Below are 19,620 nucleotides of genomic sequence, written 5' to 3'. Positions count from 1 at the left end.
CCAATAATGCACAATATTATCAAGGCATAATGGGGAGTGCCTGTGAAATAACAAACAGGATTTTCTCCCATGAACGTATGACCGCATACTGTAGACAGCGTGGCTTTCATCTGTCTTTCATGGCAAAAAAATTTTCTGGCACAACTTCACCGGCTTCCAAGATGCATGGAGAGGATGAAAGAATTCACAAAGCAGGAACTCCAGCATCGCTTGAGGGAAGATGAACAACTTTAATAATTGACCAACACGTTTTGGCTTGTGGCCTTCATCAGGGTCATAGTAAAATATTTTAAAAAATTGCTTAAATACAAGACAGGAAACAGAAAAAATTACAAATTAACCAGTCAAAACTTCATAGATAGGTCAGCTGACATATAATAGGTAGGTATTGGTTAATTGGCTAAGTCACGTCCAAGTAAATACCGAACTAGATCATTACTGATGAGGAGGAGGGGGGGGTAACATAACCCCCATATGTCTGAAAATAACACATGCATGAAATGCATAACAAGGAGTGCTATGAATATACACAGAAGAAAGAAAAGAAAATAAGAGAAGGAAAAAAAAGACAGTCTTTAATGGTAAAGGCACGTTTGAATTTAGAAAACAAGATTACATCATAACATGGTGATAGGTTTGTAGCTTGAACCTATTCGATGGAACGTTGAAGACAATATAATTACACAGCAAGCAAGACACGAAGTAGGCAAAGTTCTTAATGTTTCTCGTGCACGGGAGAGAACTGGACAAACGCCGTTCCTTCGCTTGAACCCAGTTGCTCTCGTCCGCTCCCCCGTAACACTGCTCTTTTATTGAGGTTACATGAATATGCATAGGTTCATTAACATATGATGTATACATACACACAGAGTACCTTGCCTTTGTGTATGTGTGTGTGTGTGTGTGTGTGTGTGTGGGGTCAGAGTGTGACCCCATAAATGACTTCCCTAAAACCTGCTGGTCTGGAAATCCAACAGTTCATCAAACCAAAAGGCACTTAGACTAAGACAGATATAGCTACGTTAATCCTACCATAAAACAATAAGACAAGGTACGACCTCTCCCATGCTCCCAGAGTGCTCTCTAATGCACACAAAGTTTGCAGACTATCAAGGATCAAACCTCTACCAATCTAAAACTAATTATAAAACTCTAAGCATATATAAGTAGATATTTCTAAGCATAAATGATAATCAACAATACAAAACCTAACACATGGGAACACGTTTGTTAAAAGATCCTTATTTATGTCTCTAAAATGTAAAATCTAGACTTAAAATGTGGACTTAAAGTGAGATGTCTAGAACGCTACTCCTTCTTTGGTTAAAAAAAAAAAGGGGAAAAAAAGGTGTAGTTCATAAAAACTCATTGATAGAAAAGTCCTTTCATGGAAAGATACTCGATCAGCATGCTTTTTCAAAAATGTTAGAATGCTTTTGGGGTAAAAGCATTCCGGTGGGAATCTGAACGAATCATAAAAACTGGCAGCTCCATCTTCTTCTAATGAAATCGCCAGCCAATGAGTTCCAGGTTTATTCCTTGAATCTGTATTTATGATCAGATATGCAGGCCGTTTAAACAAACGTTTGAGTAACATCAGTAACTCAGCTGACGACAAAACGCCGTAGAATCTGTCACTGACTAGCAGCCTCATGATACTCTCCAACTGATGATTGTTCATGACTCAAGAAAAAACAGAAACCTATCAGCAATAATCAACCGAAACTTGTCTTTTTGAATTGATCTTGAGAATTGAATCGTAACAAGCATAAACGATCAGCGTTGTTGTGTGAGGCAGCGGGACTCTGAAGCGCATTTCAAGTCTCAAGTTGCCATTTATTATCAGTGATAACGCTTGGCTGTCATCTGAAGGACTCATATTGAACATGAACAGAGTATATCCTTCTTGAAATTCTTGTCTGTCAATGCACAAGGATAGATCTTTCAGGTTTCTCCCGGTAGCTGTGTACATGCCTATAACAAGATATCTGGGCAGTGAACCCAGAAACAGGTTCTCATGATGTGATATCTTGACTACGATGACCTGGATGACTGAGAACCTTCACAGACACAATGGGATTCACTTTAATTAAAAATCAGAAAATAGAGCAAGTGGAGTCATATAAATATCTTGGGACCATAATCAATGAAAAACTGAACTTTGATGAGAATTCCAAATTCCAAAGGGGTCACCGGCGCCTTTACTGCCTCAGAAAACTTGCTCATTTCCACATTGACTGGAAAATTTTAACTTTGTTTTACAGTTCTTTTATTGAGTCTGTTTTATCCTTACCTCAGCTTTATCAAACACAGCAAACAGAGCTCTTGTTCAGTTCAGTGTTTTGCTCCAGTCTGTTTTCATCCCTGTGAGCCCCTCAGAGCAGTGAAATGATTAAAAGGCCTTTAGTGGCTCTGACTGATTAGACTCAGAGTTTAGATCTTTTTGGTGTTCCTGGGATTTTACTGACCATCGTGAATTGAATTGAATTGAAAGCCTTTATTGTCATTATACACAGTATAACGAGATTAGAAACAGCTCTATAAAAGTGCACACCTGCTTGTAGCACATTATAAAAACTATACAATAATTTAACTATATTTAGTGCAACTGGACGGAAGTCATTGAGACTGGTTATGGGTGACTTTTTGGAGATGGGGATGATTATGGTAGATTTCAGGCAGGGTGGAATGACGGCTTGTTCCAGAGACAGGTTGAAGATGTCAGTGAAGACCTGTGCTAGCTGCCCGGCACATGCTTTGAGGACCTTCCCAGGTACTCCATCTGGGCCTGCAGACTTCCTGGGGTTCGCTGCACAGAGTACACGCCTCACATGCTGTCTCTCAAGAGTGAGTGGGGGATTGCTAGAGGCTGGTGTGGGTTGTGGTGGTCTCTGACTTTTAGTTCAGGTTCTGCTCGAGGCCTCTTCCTGCTGACGGGGAGTTTTGGCCTGGTTTTTACTGACTGACCTCCACTCTGTGGTTTTAAAGTGAGCATCTGCAGAGGAAACCATCACTGCCACAGCTGTAGGTCAGACTTCCTGTTTTTGTGATGAGCATTAATGATGAAAACCAAGACTCGTCATCACTCAGACTGGCTGCAATCTTGTTTCTCAGAGTTCAAACCCATCACGCTGCAGTGAGTTTGTTTTTTAAAAGCTCCTGTAAGAAAGTTTCACCTGAAGAGCTGCTCTCAGGTAAGAACAATTGCTTTACCTGCCGATCTGCTCGTGGCTGAAAGTGATTCAGAGGGTCTGTGATGGCTTAGTTTGATTTTGAAAGATTTATTTGTTCTGTTTCTGCTGCTGTCAAGAGAGCACTCTGAGATTAAATCTGTTAAGTTAAAGATTTTCATGCTGTTAGGGCTGAGCAGACACAGAGCCTCGACCTCAGCAACAACATTCCTGCACTCATAGCATCATTTCATCATTATCATTATTATTTAATTTTCTTTAGCAGGAGAATGAACAGAGGTATGCACGTGTAGCTGTGACTTCATCAGCTGTGATCTTTTCTTCTTTTATCAAAGTAATAAGCGTGCTGCTTTAAGCAGAAATCCTTTCAGACACCCTGAAGCTGAATTCGCTGCTTCGGCCATATCCAACACGTTCTATCAGATCAGACGGAGCTCCGGCTCCACCTCAGCAGCTTCACTTAACCTCGCTCTCCTTTCTGTTTGTGTTTATTGTTTATGTTCGAGTGACTTTGATTATTGACGATTTTATCAAAGACAAATTACAGATAATATCACTCTATACAAAGGCAAATCCTTCTTCTCACATAAAGTCCGGAATAATTATCTTAAATACCTCGTAGTACCTTTGTTACCCTAACAGAGCTGCTATAGGCTCAGACTGTCCTCAATTTAAATGATTGTTGTTTAAAACAATGATTTCTCAAACTGTCCAGTTTCGTTTACTCATTCAAATCGACTGCCTAAAAAAAAAAAAAAACAAGTGAAGGAGACAGGAAAAGGACTTTCTGTTACGGTTTGGAGGAGGACTCAAGCGCAGGACTCCAGGCTCAGATGCACACAAGAAAGATTTATTTAAAATTCACCAGGTGTATATACAAGAAGGTGCAGGGGGGAGTGCTATGTACAGCTGCGTGAGGGAAAAGAGGCTCCAGGGGAAAAGCACGCGTTCTTCAGATCATCCACACACACAATCACTGGCTCTCACTCCAACACTTGCCACTCGGGAATCACACAGGGGGAAAATCCAGGGAGCTGCGTGGTAGACAACGATCCAGCAACGAACAGCAGTCACCTCCTGGCTTAAATGCTGATCATATTAATGAGACCCAGGTGTCTCGTCTCCCGAGGGCGTGGGGCGAGGGCGTGAACCCACAGTGAGTTCCGCGAGAGAGAAGAGGAGAGAGAGAGGAGGCGAGAAAGAAACAGAGTGTGCTGATCAGCATGCAGCTGATCCGCCTGGGCGTGACAGTTTCAAGTTTTATTTGTCCAATACAGGTAACAATGGCACAGTATGTGTTTCTGTCTTATTTTGTGCTCAGCTAAGATAAAATGTAGATGCTAAAAATGACAACCTCAGAACTGGCTTCTCTCAAAATGTAAAAGAACCCACACACAACTTTAATCACACTCTGGATCTTGTTTTAACATATGGCATAGAAATGGAACATTTAACAGTGTTTTGTGAAAACCAGAGGCGGAGCCAGACATTTGAAACACCCGGGGCTTAGCCCTAAAGGGTAGTATGCATGTGGGATTTCTTTTTTTTTTTTTTTGGGGGGGGGGGGGTAGAAATGACTGACTAATAGGCTCTGTTTTGAGTTTTGTTCAAAAAAGAATGACTTCATATAGGGAAAAATATATACCACATGTGCAGTACACCTTAAACTAGTTTTTTAATTAAGCAGCAAGGCAGAACAAAGTCGGGGCTGTATTAAGACACGAGGACTAAACCCCAATTCAACCAGACCCAGAACTGATCCAGAATTAAAACAGGACTGCAACAGTTCAAAATCAGGACTACTTAGGATTTAACCAAGACAGAACCAGAATCAGAACTAGATGATAGTAGCACTAAAAATCATCATAGACCTGCACTACACTTATTTTTTTAATTCTACCAAAGTACACTATTTAGATTGAGAAAAGTTTATATAATTATTTAGCCTTGTTGTGCAAACAAGCCTGCATAACTTAATAAATGTAGAATTTGAAAAATAGCAAACCTAAAAAGAAACACTAGGTACGAGATACATGAGTACCTATGATACGGTGATACTTTTGGTAAACGACCATTTGACTAACATGTGTGTCTCACCTGCTCTTGTTCATCTCTGTTCTGTCCTCATTCTCCATCTCCCTCTCTGTTCCTCTCTCTCCCTCTTTGTGCTGACAATCATCAAATATACAGTTGAAACCACATATTTATGTACACTTTTTTAATTGTAACATCAAATCAGACTAAATGTTTATTTTTTTAGATTGATAAATATAAAAAACATATTTGTTAACTTTAAGAGTAAAGAGAGAAACTATCTGTATTTCTTAATTGTAAATGGCACCAAATTGTATTCAAACTTGAGCCACACTTATGGAGCTCCATAGTTCTGTTCCTGGTGTTTTGGTTGATATCTCTTAATTTTCCCATTTCAAAGAAACAGGCTCTGTGTTTTGCCTTATATGCATCCACAGGTGTGCCACCAATTTACTCACATGGACTCTACTAACCTATCAGAAGCTTCTTCAGCTCAGAATGGAATCGTCTGGAGTTTCTTATTAATTAACAATAAACTTAGTGTATATGTACGCCTAAATTTGATCAAAGTGATAAAAAATAGACAGCTCTGTCTCTCTTTATTCTGACATTTAACTAATTCAAAAGATATTTCAATATTTATCTAAAACAAAAGTTTACTCTAAATTGATTTTGTACAGTAAAAATGTTTTATGTTTTCTCCCTAAAGTGTATGTAAATATCTGGTTACAAATGTGAATATCCTGCTGTGTACTGAAATCCCTCTTGTTTTGCATAGAAATATACTGAACAACATACAAAGCATAATATATAAAATAACATTTACCTGAGTTTTTTCTTTGAAAGAACCCTCTAATGTCCATTCTTATATTTCAGTACATAACTGAAACCGATTTAGTCGGGGAGGGTAAGAACTGAAAATATGAAATTAACACACGTAAGATAAGACTCTATAAAAAAAAATAGCATTTGTTCGGCTTTTCATTGTTGATTCACTTGAAGAACAAGTAACGTAATATTGGTCAAGTGATCAGTTTGATATCAATCTTTCGTGATACACCGTCATATTTACATTATTTGTACGGTATGAATGGTTTGCTTTGGTACCTGGTCAAACTTCAGTTCTCCTCTGTCTGCCTGGCTGCGTTTCTCCAACAGTGCACTCGTAGGCAGCAGCTGCCCCGCCCGCTTAGTGCCTGAGCTCGGATCATACCAATATCAGGGGGGATTCACGCACAGTCGTAAATTCCCACAGTGTGCACTATGTGCTTCGAATATTGTGTGTACTTTTTGTTTTATACAGTTGTCAGCCAGGCATCTAACTATGAAAAAATTACACTCCAAAAGACCCCGGGCTTCTGACAAAACAACCCGGGCTTAAGCCCAGTAAGCCACCCCCACGCTCCGCCCCTGGTGAAAACCCTCTTTTGTCTGATCATTTCCTAATAACTTTTAAATTTACAATAATTGATTACACAGCAGTGGGGAGTAGATTGCAATCCAGAAGATGTGTTTCTGAAAGTGCTGTTTAAGAATATAATCCACCCACTGTTATCATCTTCAATGCCCTGTACTAACACAGAGCAGAGCAGCTACTTGAACGCTAGTCCAACAGAGGTCGATTATCTTCTTAATAATTTTACCTCCTCACTACGTACGACTGGATACTGTAGCTCCTGTAAAAAATAGCACCTCAAATCAGATGTACTGGTATAATTCTCAAACACGTTTATATTTTCAGATAATTAGCTATTAAAAGCGAGACATTTTAAGAAATGAATGATAAAAAAGAAGCAGCTGTGCAGCGTAAAGACACAGAATAACTCCAGCTTTCTGTCTTTTTTTTAAATTCTAGCTGAAGTACGGGACAAACTGCATTCCTTTTCGGCTCAATACGAAACACACAATATTTTCTCTGAATATGGGACAATTCCGTTTTTTACGGGATGGTTGGCAACTCTACTAACTAACCTTATGAATAAAATAAAGTTCACTATCAGTAACATCAAAGCACCCACCCAGCTGTATAGAAACTCCGTCATGCTAGCTACAAGGTATTGTAAGTGACTGTAAAAGGTTAGCACAACGAAAATAAACTACACCTAAACTTAGTTTATATTTGACCCAGATAGACTGCAGGTCATAATTTCTTACCTGAAGATCAGTTCACCTGACACTCGGAGACCGTCTCGGGTCTCTCCTCCTCCTGCCTCCCCTTTCCCTCATCAACCTGCTGGTGGAAGCTCCGCCATAGCCACCACCAAAAAACTGAGTTATTTTTACACATCGGCCATGATCTGGCCAATCCACCACCTTTCGTTGTTTATACCGTTACAAAAGAAAAACAAAAAACAAAAAAACAAAATCACCATCGGCCCACTGGGCAAATGCCCGGTATGCCTGATGGCCAGTCCAGCTATGGCTCTGCACACCTATTTACCTTACAATATAAATCCCCTTGAGGCAACTATTGTTGTGATTTGGACCTATATAAATAAAATGAAATGGAATTGAACTGATTTGGTCAGGGTTTTTGTTGCCTCTTTGCTTGTCTTGCAGGAGGTCTCTTGGCCTGTCAGTCAAAGCTGAGGGCACTCACGTAACTCATGGGTGACATGCTGGAGGCAGTTCAGGTTTGGGACTCACCCCATACCCCAATGGAGGACGGTAAGGAGGATGTACTGCTGTGGGAGCTTTCAAAGCTACCACTTGTGGAGCTCTGGAGGATCCAGTGGGGTCTCAGTCAGTCAGACCTGCTGCAGGACTTCCCCCCCATCCCTCCACGCTGGCTGCGGTCTGCTGACGCCTGCAGCACCGCCAAAACAATGATGAGGTGTTACCAGGAGGACAGAGCGCCAGCGGTGTTGGCCGCAGTCCAGTCTCTAATCGGCGGAAATCATCAGGTTCGCCCTGTACGTTTCACCATGATCCCCCTGAGACCTGAATCAGATCTAAAACCTGTCCAAGGCTTTGTGAAGACTCAGCGGCGGAAGCTTATCAGCAGGATCCAGAGACCCGGCCCCATCCTGGAAGCCCTGCAATGCTGCAGGATCCTAAACGCCTCAGAAAGGGAGGCCATCGCCATCTACGGAGCTTGCAAGGACAGGTTCTAGTAGACCTGGTCCTCAGGAAGGGGGAGGAAGCTCAGAAAGTGTTCTACCACGCCCTTGGTCAATCAGAACCCTTTTTACTGCAGGAGCTGAAAGAGGATCACATCAGGGACAAGGTTTGTTTTTGTCACCTGACAGTTTCAGCAAAGTTCAGAGGGAATGTCAGGTCTGAAGACCACTAGTTCACCTTGATCCATGATGTCACCAGCTGTCCTATTTTTGTTTCCCAGAATGCCTCAGACTCAGTTGTCATCATGGAGATGTTGGAGTTTCTGGTCTCAGATGAACTCAAGTGTTTCCAGTGGTTGGTCAACAAATACATGACTGCAGAAAGTCACTCTCCCATTGGTGGAGAGCAGTTGGAACATGCAGACAGACGGACGACGTGGAGACTTCTAGAAAAACTCTTTGGATCCAATCGGGCAGAACGTGTCGCCATGGAGATCCTGATGAAGATCGTGCCAACGCTGTGTATGTATGCAAAGTCTGTGCTAAGCTACACTTGACTCGATATTTATCAGGAAGGATGTAATCATGTGATGTGATGATGTCATCTTTCTGCAGGTCTCTTTTTTCAAGCAGAAGCAGTGACATCACTGACCTACTCTGACATCAGGTTGGAGACAAATACACCACAGGTAAGTTGTGTCACTGTGATGTCACTGATGTGCTAATTGTTGATTTTTTTTTGTTGATCAGTCCAGTTTTTTAATCATTTTTTTACCTGTTGGTCTGTGCAGGTTGAGATTACACCTGAGGTCAGCGAGGATGGGAGCATATTCAGGTAACACAGGGTTGTTGGCTGATTGGTTTAATGGAAGGTTAGGGCAGATCTGGTGCCATGCTGCTGTTCACCCCGCTCTTGATGTTGTGACCTCGAGTTATGTTTGTGGTGTTTGATGTGTTTTTATTTGTAAGTTTATTTGTAAGACCCAACACATACTGACGTTATCACCAAATCATACAAGTTCATCAATACCACCTCACCCTACAGTGGAAGTATTCACAGTGCATCACTTGTTCCAACGGTCATGTTGTCTTGTCATGTTACAGCCTTATTCTAAAATGGATTAAATTCATTTTTTCACCTCAAAATATTTCTCAGCAGCAGAAACGGGGAAACTAGTGATGGTCAAGGGAAAGATTAATGCAGCAATGTACAGAGACATCTTTGATGATAACCTGCTCCAGAGGGCTCTGGATCTTGGACTGGGGCGACGGTTCCAACAGGACAGTGACTCTAAGCACACAGCCAAGATAACAAAGGAGTGGCTTGGGACCACTCTGAAGTGACCCAGTAAGAGCCAAGACCTGAACCTGACTGAACATCTCTGGAGAGATCTGAAAATAGCCGAGTACCAACGGTCCCCATCAAACCTGTTGGAGCTTTTCACTTTGTCATTTTGAGGTATTCACCAAGAGGTTGATTCTGTTCATCTGGACATAGCATTTTCAGTGGGAGAAATGTTTCATCACTTCTTTTTCTTCTTCTTCAAACTGAAAAAGTCACTTGGATGACTTTATTCTGTAAGGTAAACCCCCTACAATAACACAGAGACACCCCAACAACTATATCATCTCCTATGAGCAAGCACTTGGCGACAGTGGGAAGGAAAAACTCCCTTTTATCAGGAAGAAACCTCCTGCAGAACCAGGTTCAGGGAGGGGCCATCTGCTGCGACCGATTGGGGGTGAGGGGAGGAATACAGTACAAAACACACAGTGTGGAAGAGAGCCAGTCTTGTTGATGATCTCAATGAGTCTAGTCTCTGTCTAGTCTTCTAGTTTGCATCACATCCCTATAGGAGCATTCAGTTGAGCGATTTTATACTATGGTTTGTTCTTTCTACCTCATTGCCTTGTTCTTTTGAGTCGGCTACGACATGCAGGGGATGAGCGATTGCAAGAAGAGCAGGCTGGTTTTCGGAGTGGCTGGTCATGTGTCGACCAAATCTTCACCCTCCACATGATTGTTGAACAAACACTGGACTACCAAAAAAAGATTTCTATCAATTTTATCGATTTCAAGAAGGCTTTTGACAGCGTCCACCGGCCGACTATGGGCTATCCTACATCACTATGGAGTCCCCCAGCAGTTTGCAGACGCCCTTCGTGGTCTCTACTCCAACTCCCACTGCTGCGGCTGGATGGTTGACAGCTGCACGGGTCCCGCGACCCTGAAAAGGATATGAATGGATGAATGGATGGATCAATACTGGCATCCTTCCTACTGGGACCGGATAACGAACAAAGAGGTCTTATGAAGAGCAGTCACCCGTCCCTCAGCCTGATGTTGTTGCCGAAAGGCGCTTCCACTTTGCGGGCCATATTCTACATCTACCCGCTCATCGCCCGGCCAAGAGCCCCATTACATGGTTCCCGCGCACTGCCAAGGGAAAGCAAGGCTAGCCAAAGATCACATGGCATTGAACATTTATGGAGGATCTGCAAACCGTCAACCTCGTCTGGGACGAAGCCGAAGAGAGCGGGACGATGCCTCCCAACAGGCTCCTTCCGGTTCTTATCTATATATGATCCCCCAGTTCTACAAGCTCTTTGTTCTCAGCCTCCCTCTCCTTTTCAATTATTTCACTTCTTCACTTCTATGTAGTACTAATCTGCCAGGCCCAGGAGCCGCTGCAGGTTATAGGATATTAACTTGAACAATAATGTACCTTCCCTATGGATCTTTGATGAGCTTTGGAGTTTGAAGTAGTGACCTGGCCATCTTGTAGTCAGCATTTTTATGTCTGACGTGGTCGAATGTGTTTCTTGTATGAAGACAATCTTAGATTTGTTTAGACTCACTAATGATTAAATGCAGAGTGGTGTATAAACACATAGTGAGCAAACCCCCAGATAGGTTGACCAGATTTAAGATTGAAGCATTAATTAATGGCAGGACTTCATTGATGAGTCTTGTAGGAATGGGGTCTAAAAGACACATTGATGGTTTGAAGGAAGTAATTACTGAAGTTAACTCAGAAGATCAATTAGAGAAAAAACTATAAACAAATATTTTTTTGTCCATTTTCAACTTTATTAGAAGGCTCAGTGAAGAAACGACAGGAAAGCGCGCACAGAGAGAGAAGGGGGAAGACATGCAGCAAAGGGCTGTATAATACAATTTAAGGCTGTGAACACTGTCTAGATGCTCTGAATATCACCTCACAGTTAAGAGCTAACAAATAAACAGTAATGTTTCCATGTTGCCAGGTTGCGCTGCCAGCAGCACGGTGTGTTCAGGTGCAGTGTGACAGGCCTGGTGTTGGAGGGATTTGGTGACGTGGTGTATGAGATGGTTCCCTGGGATGTGGACTTCCTGTCCTCTAAAGGGCTGCAGGTGGCAGGAGCTCTGTTCAGGTTCCACCTGCTGACTGGGAGCTTCCAGCGACTCCACCTGCCGCATTGCCAGCTGCTCTCAGGTCACTAACTGTTTCTTTGACATGTTTTCTGCCAGTTACATGTCACAGTCCCACCATGAGGTCAAACTTCACATTCACATGACAGCAAACAGAACCTGCAGAAGAAATCATCCTCGCCTGATGTTTTGGAGGAAAGAAGAATACTTTCTGATCTTGTTTAATCCTCTGAGTCCGAGACTTTGGAGAGAAGTTTAGATTTACATTTTGTGTTTGGCTCATTCCAGGGTTACCATGTCAGACACGTCTGAATTGCCATCGCTGGCTGACGTTTCTTGATAGTCTCTGGATGAATGTTTTTCTATCTTGCAGATGGTGGTCAGCACTTCCTATCTGTAGCTCATGTCACTGGGGACTGTGTGGACTTTATCACTCCAGGTCAGGTGACCGATAGTCATGTGACAGTTGATATCTCGGGCTTCTCGTGCTTTGGTCTGGTGACCCCAGCGCCCAGTGACCAGATTGCTGGCCTGGTGTTGATCTTCTCTCAACCCACAAATTCCACACTGTTTGTCCTGCTGCTGCCCAGGAATGTCTGCCTCACTCAGGTAAGCAGGCCCTGCCTGAAGGGTCCTTACAATATCCATGAAAAGTGCAGTGAAAGGTTTAAATTTCAAATGATTTATATTTGAAATGATATCCTCTGACACCGGTAACAAATACCTGAATCAGTCTTTGTGGCTCTGACTGCTGACTGATCACCTGATGTGCAGGTGAGAAAGGAGTGGAAGCGGCGGATTGGGGCTGAGTACGTCGAAGCTATTCCTGACTGTGAACTGATCCCAAATCACACATACAAACTGATTGGAGAGCCCGTCACAGTCATCCAGCCAGAGGTATGTCACTTGGACGCTGCACCTGCTCTCACCTGCTCTCACCTGCTCTCACCTGCTCTCACCTGCTCTCACCTGATGCTTTACTTTCTCTTTGTTTACCATTGCCATGGTGAATCCTCGAATTGAAACTCCATCAGCTGTTCAGAAACAGGAAGCTGAGTTTGTTGACGCTGCTTCCTGATTAGACCCTGATCTTAATTTTTACACACACACTCTCATGAAGCTCATTTCTTGTTTTTATCGTTTCAGATATCAAAGTTCGTGAACTTCAGAGACTACAACAACTTCCTGCCGTCATTCCAGGTGCAGCTGAAGGCTGGAGCCACACAAGTGAGGCTGCAGCTCAGGAGTCATGTGGCTGGATCCCGTCTGATCGGCTGGGTGTTTGGCAACAAAGAGTGTGAGGTCTGGGCCCGAGACATTCAGCTAAAAGGTAATTCACACTACATGTGACCTTCTTTTACCTGTGTCTGTAGTTGATTTATAGTCAAACTGAAAACACACCATGGTTCTTGAAAATGTGAGACTTTATCATGGAGACTCGTGAACCTGCAGCTTCTCTTTGATTGTTTCAGCCAGACATCTCCATTGAACGTTTGCCTGTCCTGACCAGTGTTTTTTTCCTGGCTCCCAGTTTGTGCTCATGCGTCTGAATCCTGTCCTTTAATTGGCTGGTGTCCAGCAGTTTCAGACTGCTGCCCCCAGACATGCTTTTTGTCCTTTAGAGGCTTTAATCAAACCAAACTTACTCTTTCATCAGCTAATCAGAAATTCAGCTTTTCCACCTGAGAAATGTTTATCAGGTAACAGTGATAAGATAACTTTAATTAATAACTGTAGTTTCAAACATTTCTGATGACTTAATCTGAATAATCTGTTTAATCCAGAGTGACCTCAGATCTTTTTGTTCACACAGACAGATCTATAAACATCAGAATCAGAATCCTTTATTAATCCCAGAGGAAATGAAATAATGCAATATATTACAAAATTACAGAATATAAAAAAATAGCTTTAATATAAACAAATAGCTCAATTATAAATATCCAGAATCTTACAAAGATTAAAAATATATGATTGACATTTTACCCTAAACTGTAAAACTTTATTTAAATGTTATTTGTTATTTTACTGTAGGGGATGTGCAAAATGATGTAACTAATGCAGTGTGTACTGTGCATTAGTTGGATGTGATATCCACAGGGAGAAATGATTTCCTGTGTCATTCAGTGGTGCATTATGGGTAATCTCAGTCTCTCACTAAGCGTGCTCCTGTGACTGGGCAGTACGTCATGGAGTGGGTGGGAGGTATTGTCCAGCATTGTCTTTATCTTGGCCTCTTCGACACCATCTTAAGGGAGTACAGCTCCATCACCACAACATTACCGGTCTTGCAGATCAGTTAATGTGTGTGGATCTGGTCTGATCTGTGTTCCGGTCTCTCCCATGTCAGTGAAGGTGCTGGACTTGCAGGACGAAGATGCGACCCTGCAGCTGCTGCAGATGCTCAACCGTCTCGGTTCAGAGGATCTGAAAACCTTCCAGCGCTTCCTGAGTCTCCGGACTGATCCGATCTCCGTCAGCCGACTGGAGGCCGCAGACAGAACCAGAACTGTTGACCTCATGGTCCAGAAGTACCACGCCGAGGGGGCCAAGGAGGTAACTGAGGAGATACTGAGGAAGATGAGCTACAACCAGCTGGCAGCTGCTCTCAACAAGAGCTGATCAATCAGAAAACAGATGTTAAATTTTTTTTTTAACATGATTAAATGTTTATAATTCTCTGTGTGAACAAGGTTCAGTGGTTTATTTTTACAAACACCTGTTTCAATATTTGAGATGAAATTATCTAAAAGATTTTTTTTTAAATAAAAAGAGAGAAACTCTTAAAGTGACAACAACCACATTTCTGTTTGAATTTCCAAAAATGTCACAAGATCAAGAACAGGAACACTGATTGCATTACAACTCCCCAGAACTAACAGGTCCGCGAACACCTCATCAGGAAACAAAGTGTAAAATCTCACCTATAAATGTCAGCAGATTGTTTCTTTTCTGATCACATTAAGTAACTATGACAGTATTGCAAATAACTTGTTTATGCACATTTTCATGTGTTAGAGCCCCAGCTTCATTTCAGGAGATGAGATGAGATCGTGGTGGCATTGTCCCTTTCATGTTTTTGTTTCTTTAATGATAAAACATAGATTTGATCCTTGATATCTTCAGTTTGAAATGCAGATAGGAATTAAAATGCCCGTCCACAGCATGCCAATGCCTACCATTTCTGTTCTCCTCCACCTCTGGTATGGGGCCAGTCTATAATCGCTGTGCTGATTAGGCAGAACAGAAATCACTGTATTCAAGATGGTTGGGCAACATGGCAGCTGTTATCTATTTTTAATACATTAATGATAAGTTCATGAGGGTTCCTCAATTGTTGGAAGATGTAGCTACTCACTAATCAATGTATATTTATGAGTACAGTATTTTCTTCTATTAAAATAAAGAAAAAAATGACTGAGTATACCCTTCATCACATCTGCAGATGACATTTTGTGTTAGTTTAGTGTAAATGCTAGAAAACAAAGGAAACTGTTAGCATAGGTGCATACTTTCTACATGCATGCTCTTGTGGCTAAGACGTCTTATACTGGTTTAAGCCAAGGTGTATGGCAGCTTTATGTCGTTGCAATACCTTTTACAGCATTAAGAGGTATTGTTATTGTAATGACTGATGGATGCTTACTGTACACTCAGTAAAGCTGTGCTATAACCAGAGATGGGCAGTAACGCAACGCGTTACTGTAATCTGATTACTTTTTTAAAGTAACGAGTAAAGTAAGGGATTACTATCGCAAAAACGGTATTTACATTACCGTTACTTTCCTGTAGGAACGCTGCGTTACTGCGTTACTAAAACCGTGATATTTTTGCGAGAATGTCCCATGACAATGACGTAAGCGAGTGCGACGTTCGTGACAACAGCTGTGTGCAGATCAACGATGGATAATATATCGAGTGCGGGAGAGAGTATGAGCATGCAGCGTTTAAACCGTGGAAGTACTGACCTTACTTTGAGTTTGATTCCACAAAAAGTGACAAAAACATTAGTGTCCGTTGTGCGTGGGAAGAAAACTTCTTTTTACAGCGAAAAAAACCCCCTAAACAAGCACCGAGTGCGCAACGACGTAATGGGAAATTCACAGAGAAACTCGCGGATTCTTCCACTGACCGCTGCGGCACACCTGCACCAGGGCAAACCTCCGCCTACCCTACTCCTGCTTTACAGGTGAAAATAGAGCAACAGGACCGCTAGTCTTTGACTTTATTTATTTTCTGCTGTGTTTTACTTGCATCTATTTGAAAGACTGAGTGTAAACACAAAAAATATTTTATTTTATGTGCTGGAATGTGCAGAAAATAGCTTTAAATGTTAAACTAATTTCTTCAAGTCAGAGAATGTTGCATATAATTACATTTTTGCTTGATGCATAAAGTTAAAAGATTAAAATTGATAAAACAAGTAAAAAAAAAAAAGAGACTTTTCCATTTGATTACATTTTGTGTGATGGATTATGCAGAAAAAGTAGAATTGGGCTGAAAGATCTATCACTTTATTACCTATTCAGGTTGTAAATCGTGTTTTTAAAAAGTAACTAAGTAACTAAGTAATTAATTACCTTTGAAAATAAGTAAGCAGTAAAGTAACGGGATTACTTTTTGGGGAAGTAATCAGTAATTAGTTACTGATTACTTTTTTCAAGTAACTTGACCAACACTGGTTATAACAAATCACTGATCGATCATTCTACACCTAGCTTGTTAGCTGTGAATAAAACAGAGGGTTTAACAAATTTTAGACTGACACTGAGGTTTAAGCTTTTAATAACTCCAGCCGATTCCTCGGTTAAATCAGATCAACCAGTAAAATACAACGTCACAGACTTCATTAGAAAGTCGATTTTATTAATTATCATAAAAACACTTAGGAAGAATAACAGGATGAATAATGGATTTAACTCAGTAAAATATCTGAAAGTCAAAACTCAGGCTCATCTCTCAGATTTAAGTTTAACTGATGAAAAACAAACTGAATGAATGAATAAAATACAAATCAATTTTTTTTCTTTCTTTTTTATGAGAAACCTGTAAATGTACCAAACAGAGTGAAAACATCCTCAACTTTTCAGACCATTTGAAGGTTTAACAAAAGTTTTCATGTTTTCTGGAGAATCTGAACATTTCTTCATCTTTAGTTTGGAAAGTGATGCAGTTCAGTGTTTCTAAGAAACATGTTTGAAGAAAGATAAATATTTGTTTAATGTAGATGCTGAAGGACATATCCTGGTCAAAAATGACTCCGCGATTACTCACAGTGTTACTGGAGGCCAAGGTAATGCCATCCAGAGTAGGTATCTGATTAGATACCATATTTCTAAGATTTTCAGGGCCAAGTACAATAACCTCAGTTTTTAGAAGTTTAGAAGCAGAAAAATAGAGGTCATCCAGGTGTTTATGTCTTTAAGACATTTCTACAGTTTAACTTCTTGGTGTGTGGTTATTGGTGGGGTTAAAGTCACATTCGGGGATGGGTTCAGGCTCTGTGGGAACATTTAAGGTTTCATGTCTGTAGTGAAGTGACTCTAATAAAAACCTTCGGCATACTGCTTACACTAACCATGTTCATGTTACATGAAGAGGAGTTACGTCTATGTGAAGAACTAACGATGTTATTGCATGAACACCACCGTTTCTGTTCCCAACAGGAAACAGCTTTATTGTTCATGTTGTGTCTGGTGGTATGTGTACTTCTTGTAATTTCTTTTTAAAGAGTGGACATGCTTTTTGTGCACCGCCAGAGTTTTAGAAAGTTCCAGAAATGCTCTTCAGTCTCTGTCACGGCGGCCGTTTTAACCAGTCAGAGGTGGAAACTGAACATCAGACTCTGATTTTATATAAAAATAAAGAATAAAATCTTTAGATTCACTGCAGCTATTTTAATTATATACAAACTTATTTGTTTTGTTACTAAATATGTAAAAATATGCAAAAATAAGTCTCTGGATTCTTTAGGAATATGCACTTCTATAATACAACTGCTACATTATTCTGTATTTGGCTCAAACTAAGAACTCATTAAATTCGGTGTACCTCAGGCTCACGTCCTGGTCTTCTTCTCTTCCTCAGTTTACATAATTTATCTGACAGACTTTAGACTTCACAAGCTGTACTTGTGACTGAAAAACATTAAAAGATATTTTTTTTATTGAGCACTTAATTGACAAAAAAACCACTTTTAAAGTGATAAATATATCATATTAAAATATTTTAAATAGATTGTCTTTGACGTTTAGGAGTAAAAAACCCTGAAAAACAAACTGTACTCACAGTAATACTGATTCAATACTAATTACTAATATTAGTAATATTACAAAATAATAAATTTTGTGTATAAAATAACTGGTCTTTGAGTGATTATTCAAACTTTGAAATGTGTAAAATAATAAAGGTTCGGGTTTGGGGCATGTTACCTGATCTTCAGACTTTCATTTTAAGATTTATGGATTTAAATTAGCATATTTTCTCAACAGTAATTTTTTATTTTATAAAGTAATTGAAACAATTTCATTTTTTCTTTAATGTTTTCACAGGATTTCTAATTTTAGCTGGAAATATAAAGTGTTTGTACTCTAAAGGGTTCAATAATTTCATCCAGCCTAAAAATATTGATTAGGTAACCAATCATCTGATTAGCTTCAGGGCTCTTTGATGTTTTCTGTCCAATCAACTTCTTTGAGAACTTGAGAAAGTTAAACAAAATAAAAGGAACATTTTTTTTCCTCACTGCTGATTAGAATGGCCGCCGTGTCGTGACCTTTCCAGAGAACATCACCTCCTCTGACTGGCCAGGCTGCTATGGAGGGGCCGGACTTTAGATAGGACTTTGTGAGGCGGGTCGGTCATGGTCGTTACGCATTTCATGTTGGAAGGAAGGGTTGTTACTGGGGTAATGGTGGGTATGGGAATGGGCGTGGCTCCTGTCGTTGTTGGGGTCGCCATAATGGTTGTCGTGGTAATGGATGATGGGGCGCTTGTCACTGTGACAGTGGGTTTGGTTAGAGTCGTCTGAATCTCAGCTCTCCTTGCCAGAGCTGTCCGTAACTTCTCCCTCATCTGTTCGATCTCCTCCTCCAGCTCCTCCAGCTCGCCAGGCCGGGGCGGAGCCACAGCAACACGGGGTGGGGCATCTGAGGCAGGCGGGGCTATGGTAACGGGGGCAGGGGTGGAAGTAGCAGGCGGAGAAAGCGCCGCGGCTGTGGGGGCTGGAGCTGAAGCATTGTGTCTTGCAGAGGAGGATGAGGAGGGGAGCGTGAGCAGTCGGTTGGTGAACGAAGCCGCCGGTCCTCCATTCTCACACAGCCTGCTGTTTGGCCCCGCCTTCGGCTTGGCTGGACCCTCCCTCTCAGCCATGGCGCTGCCTCCCTTGGTTTCAGAGACTGCAAGACGAGCAAGCAGACGGCGGGTGTTCAGCGTCTCCAGGTTGAAGTGGACTCTTTTGAAGTCTCTGGCATCTTTGGCAGCAGCGGCGGTAGCTGCGGCATCGGCGTCCTTGCTCGTCTCGTTGTTCCATTTGGCTGAAGCTCCCGGAGCGGGAGGGGCCGGAGGGGGCTGAGACTTGTGCAGGTTACAGCTGAACACAGACAAAGACCTTAGGCTCAGAATAATGCACATAAGTCAGTGAGAAATATGTGGATAAGAAATCTCTAAACTCCAAAGGAGACGTTTAGCTTGAAGAACTGAAAAAAACATTATAAGGTCATGTGTTTCTAATTTAAAACCAAGACTTTTTCAACAGTGTTTTTGCTCATGAAAGTTTATATTTATCGTATTTCTCATTCATGGATTATAAAATCAGCTTCATAACTGAAAGAATAACTGGAGATTGAAGCCTAAGGTTGTTCTGTTCTCTGTTGACATCTTGCAACTCCCATCAAAGTTAACCTAAACACTCTGAGCTCAGATG

General features: G+C 41.3%; 2 protein-coding genes across 2 annotated transcripts in view; one reads left to right on the top strand and one right to left on the bottom strand.

Moving 5' to 3' along the window:
* Positions 1–3,756: 3,756 nt before the first annotated feature.
* On the top strand, positions 3,757–14,488 carry LOC113016360 (uncharacterized). The gene is made up of 10 exons (XM_026159143.2): positions 3,757–4,468; positions 7,785–8,451; positions 8,566–8,806; positions 8,900–8,973; positions 9,076–9,119; positions 11,552–11,760; positions 12,070–12,305; positions 12,471–12,593; positions 12,843–13,026; positions 14,047–14,488. The coding sequence occupies exons 2-10, from the start codon at positions 8,266–8,268 to the stop codon at positions 14,316–14,318; spliced, it is 1,569 nt and encodes a 522-aa protein (XP_026014928.2). The 5' UTR covers positions 3,757–4,468; positions 7,785–8,265; the 3' UTR covers positions 14,319–14,488.
* The window catches only part of grin3bb (glutamate receptor, ionotropic, N-methyl-D-aspartate 3Bb), a 64,096-nt gene continuing 58,526 nt past the window's right edge, over positions 14,051–19,620 (bottom strand). The window contains exon 9 of the mRNA XM_026158944.2: positions 14,051–19,287. Coding sequence (XP_026014729.2) covers positions 18,486–19,287 — 802 coding nt within the window. The 3' untranslated portion in view covers positions 14,051–18,485. The remainder of the gene's footprint in view (positions 19,288–19,620) is intronic.

This window comes from Astatotilapia calliptera, chromosome 23, assembly GCF_964374335.1.
Source record: "Astatotilapia calliptera chromosome 23, fAstCal68.1, whole genome shotgun sequence".
Classification (NCBI taxonomy): domain Eukaryota; kingdom Metazoa; phylum Chordata; class Actinopteri; order Cichliformes; family Cichlidae; genus Astatotilapia; species Astatotilapia calliptera.
Note: the sequence above shows the minus strand (reverse complement) of the source record. Positions and strands in the feature narration are given on the sequence as shown.

Coding starts and splice junctions, on each gene's coding strand:
- LOC113016360 (XM_026159143.2), top strand. CDS start 8,266: ATGCTGCAGGATCCTAAACGCCTCAGAAAGGGAGGCCATCGCCATCTA. Junction 12,306..12,470: donor GGAATGTCTGCCTCACTCAG/GTAAGCAGGCCC, acceptor CCTGATGTGCAG/GTGAGAAAGGAGTGGAAGCG. Junction 12,594..12,842: donor TCACAGTCATCCAGCCAGAG/GTATGTCACTTG, acceptor TTATCGTTTCAG/ATATCAAAGTTCGTGAACTT.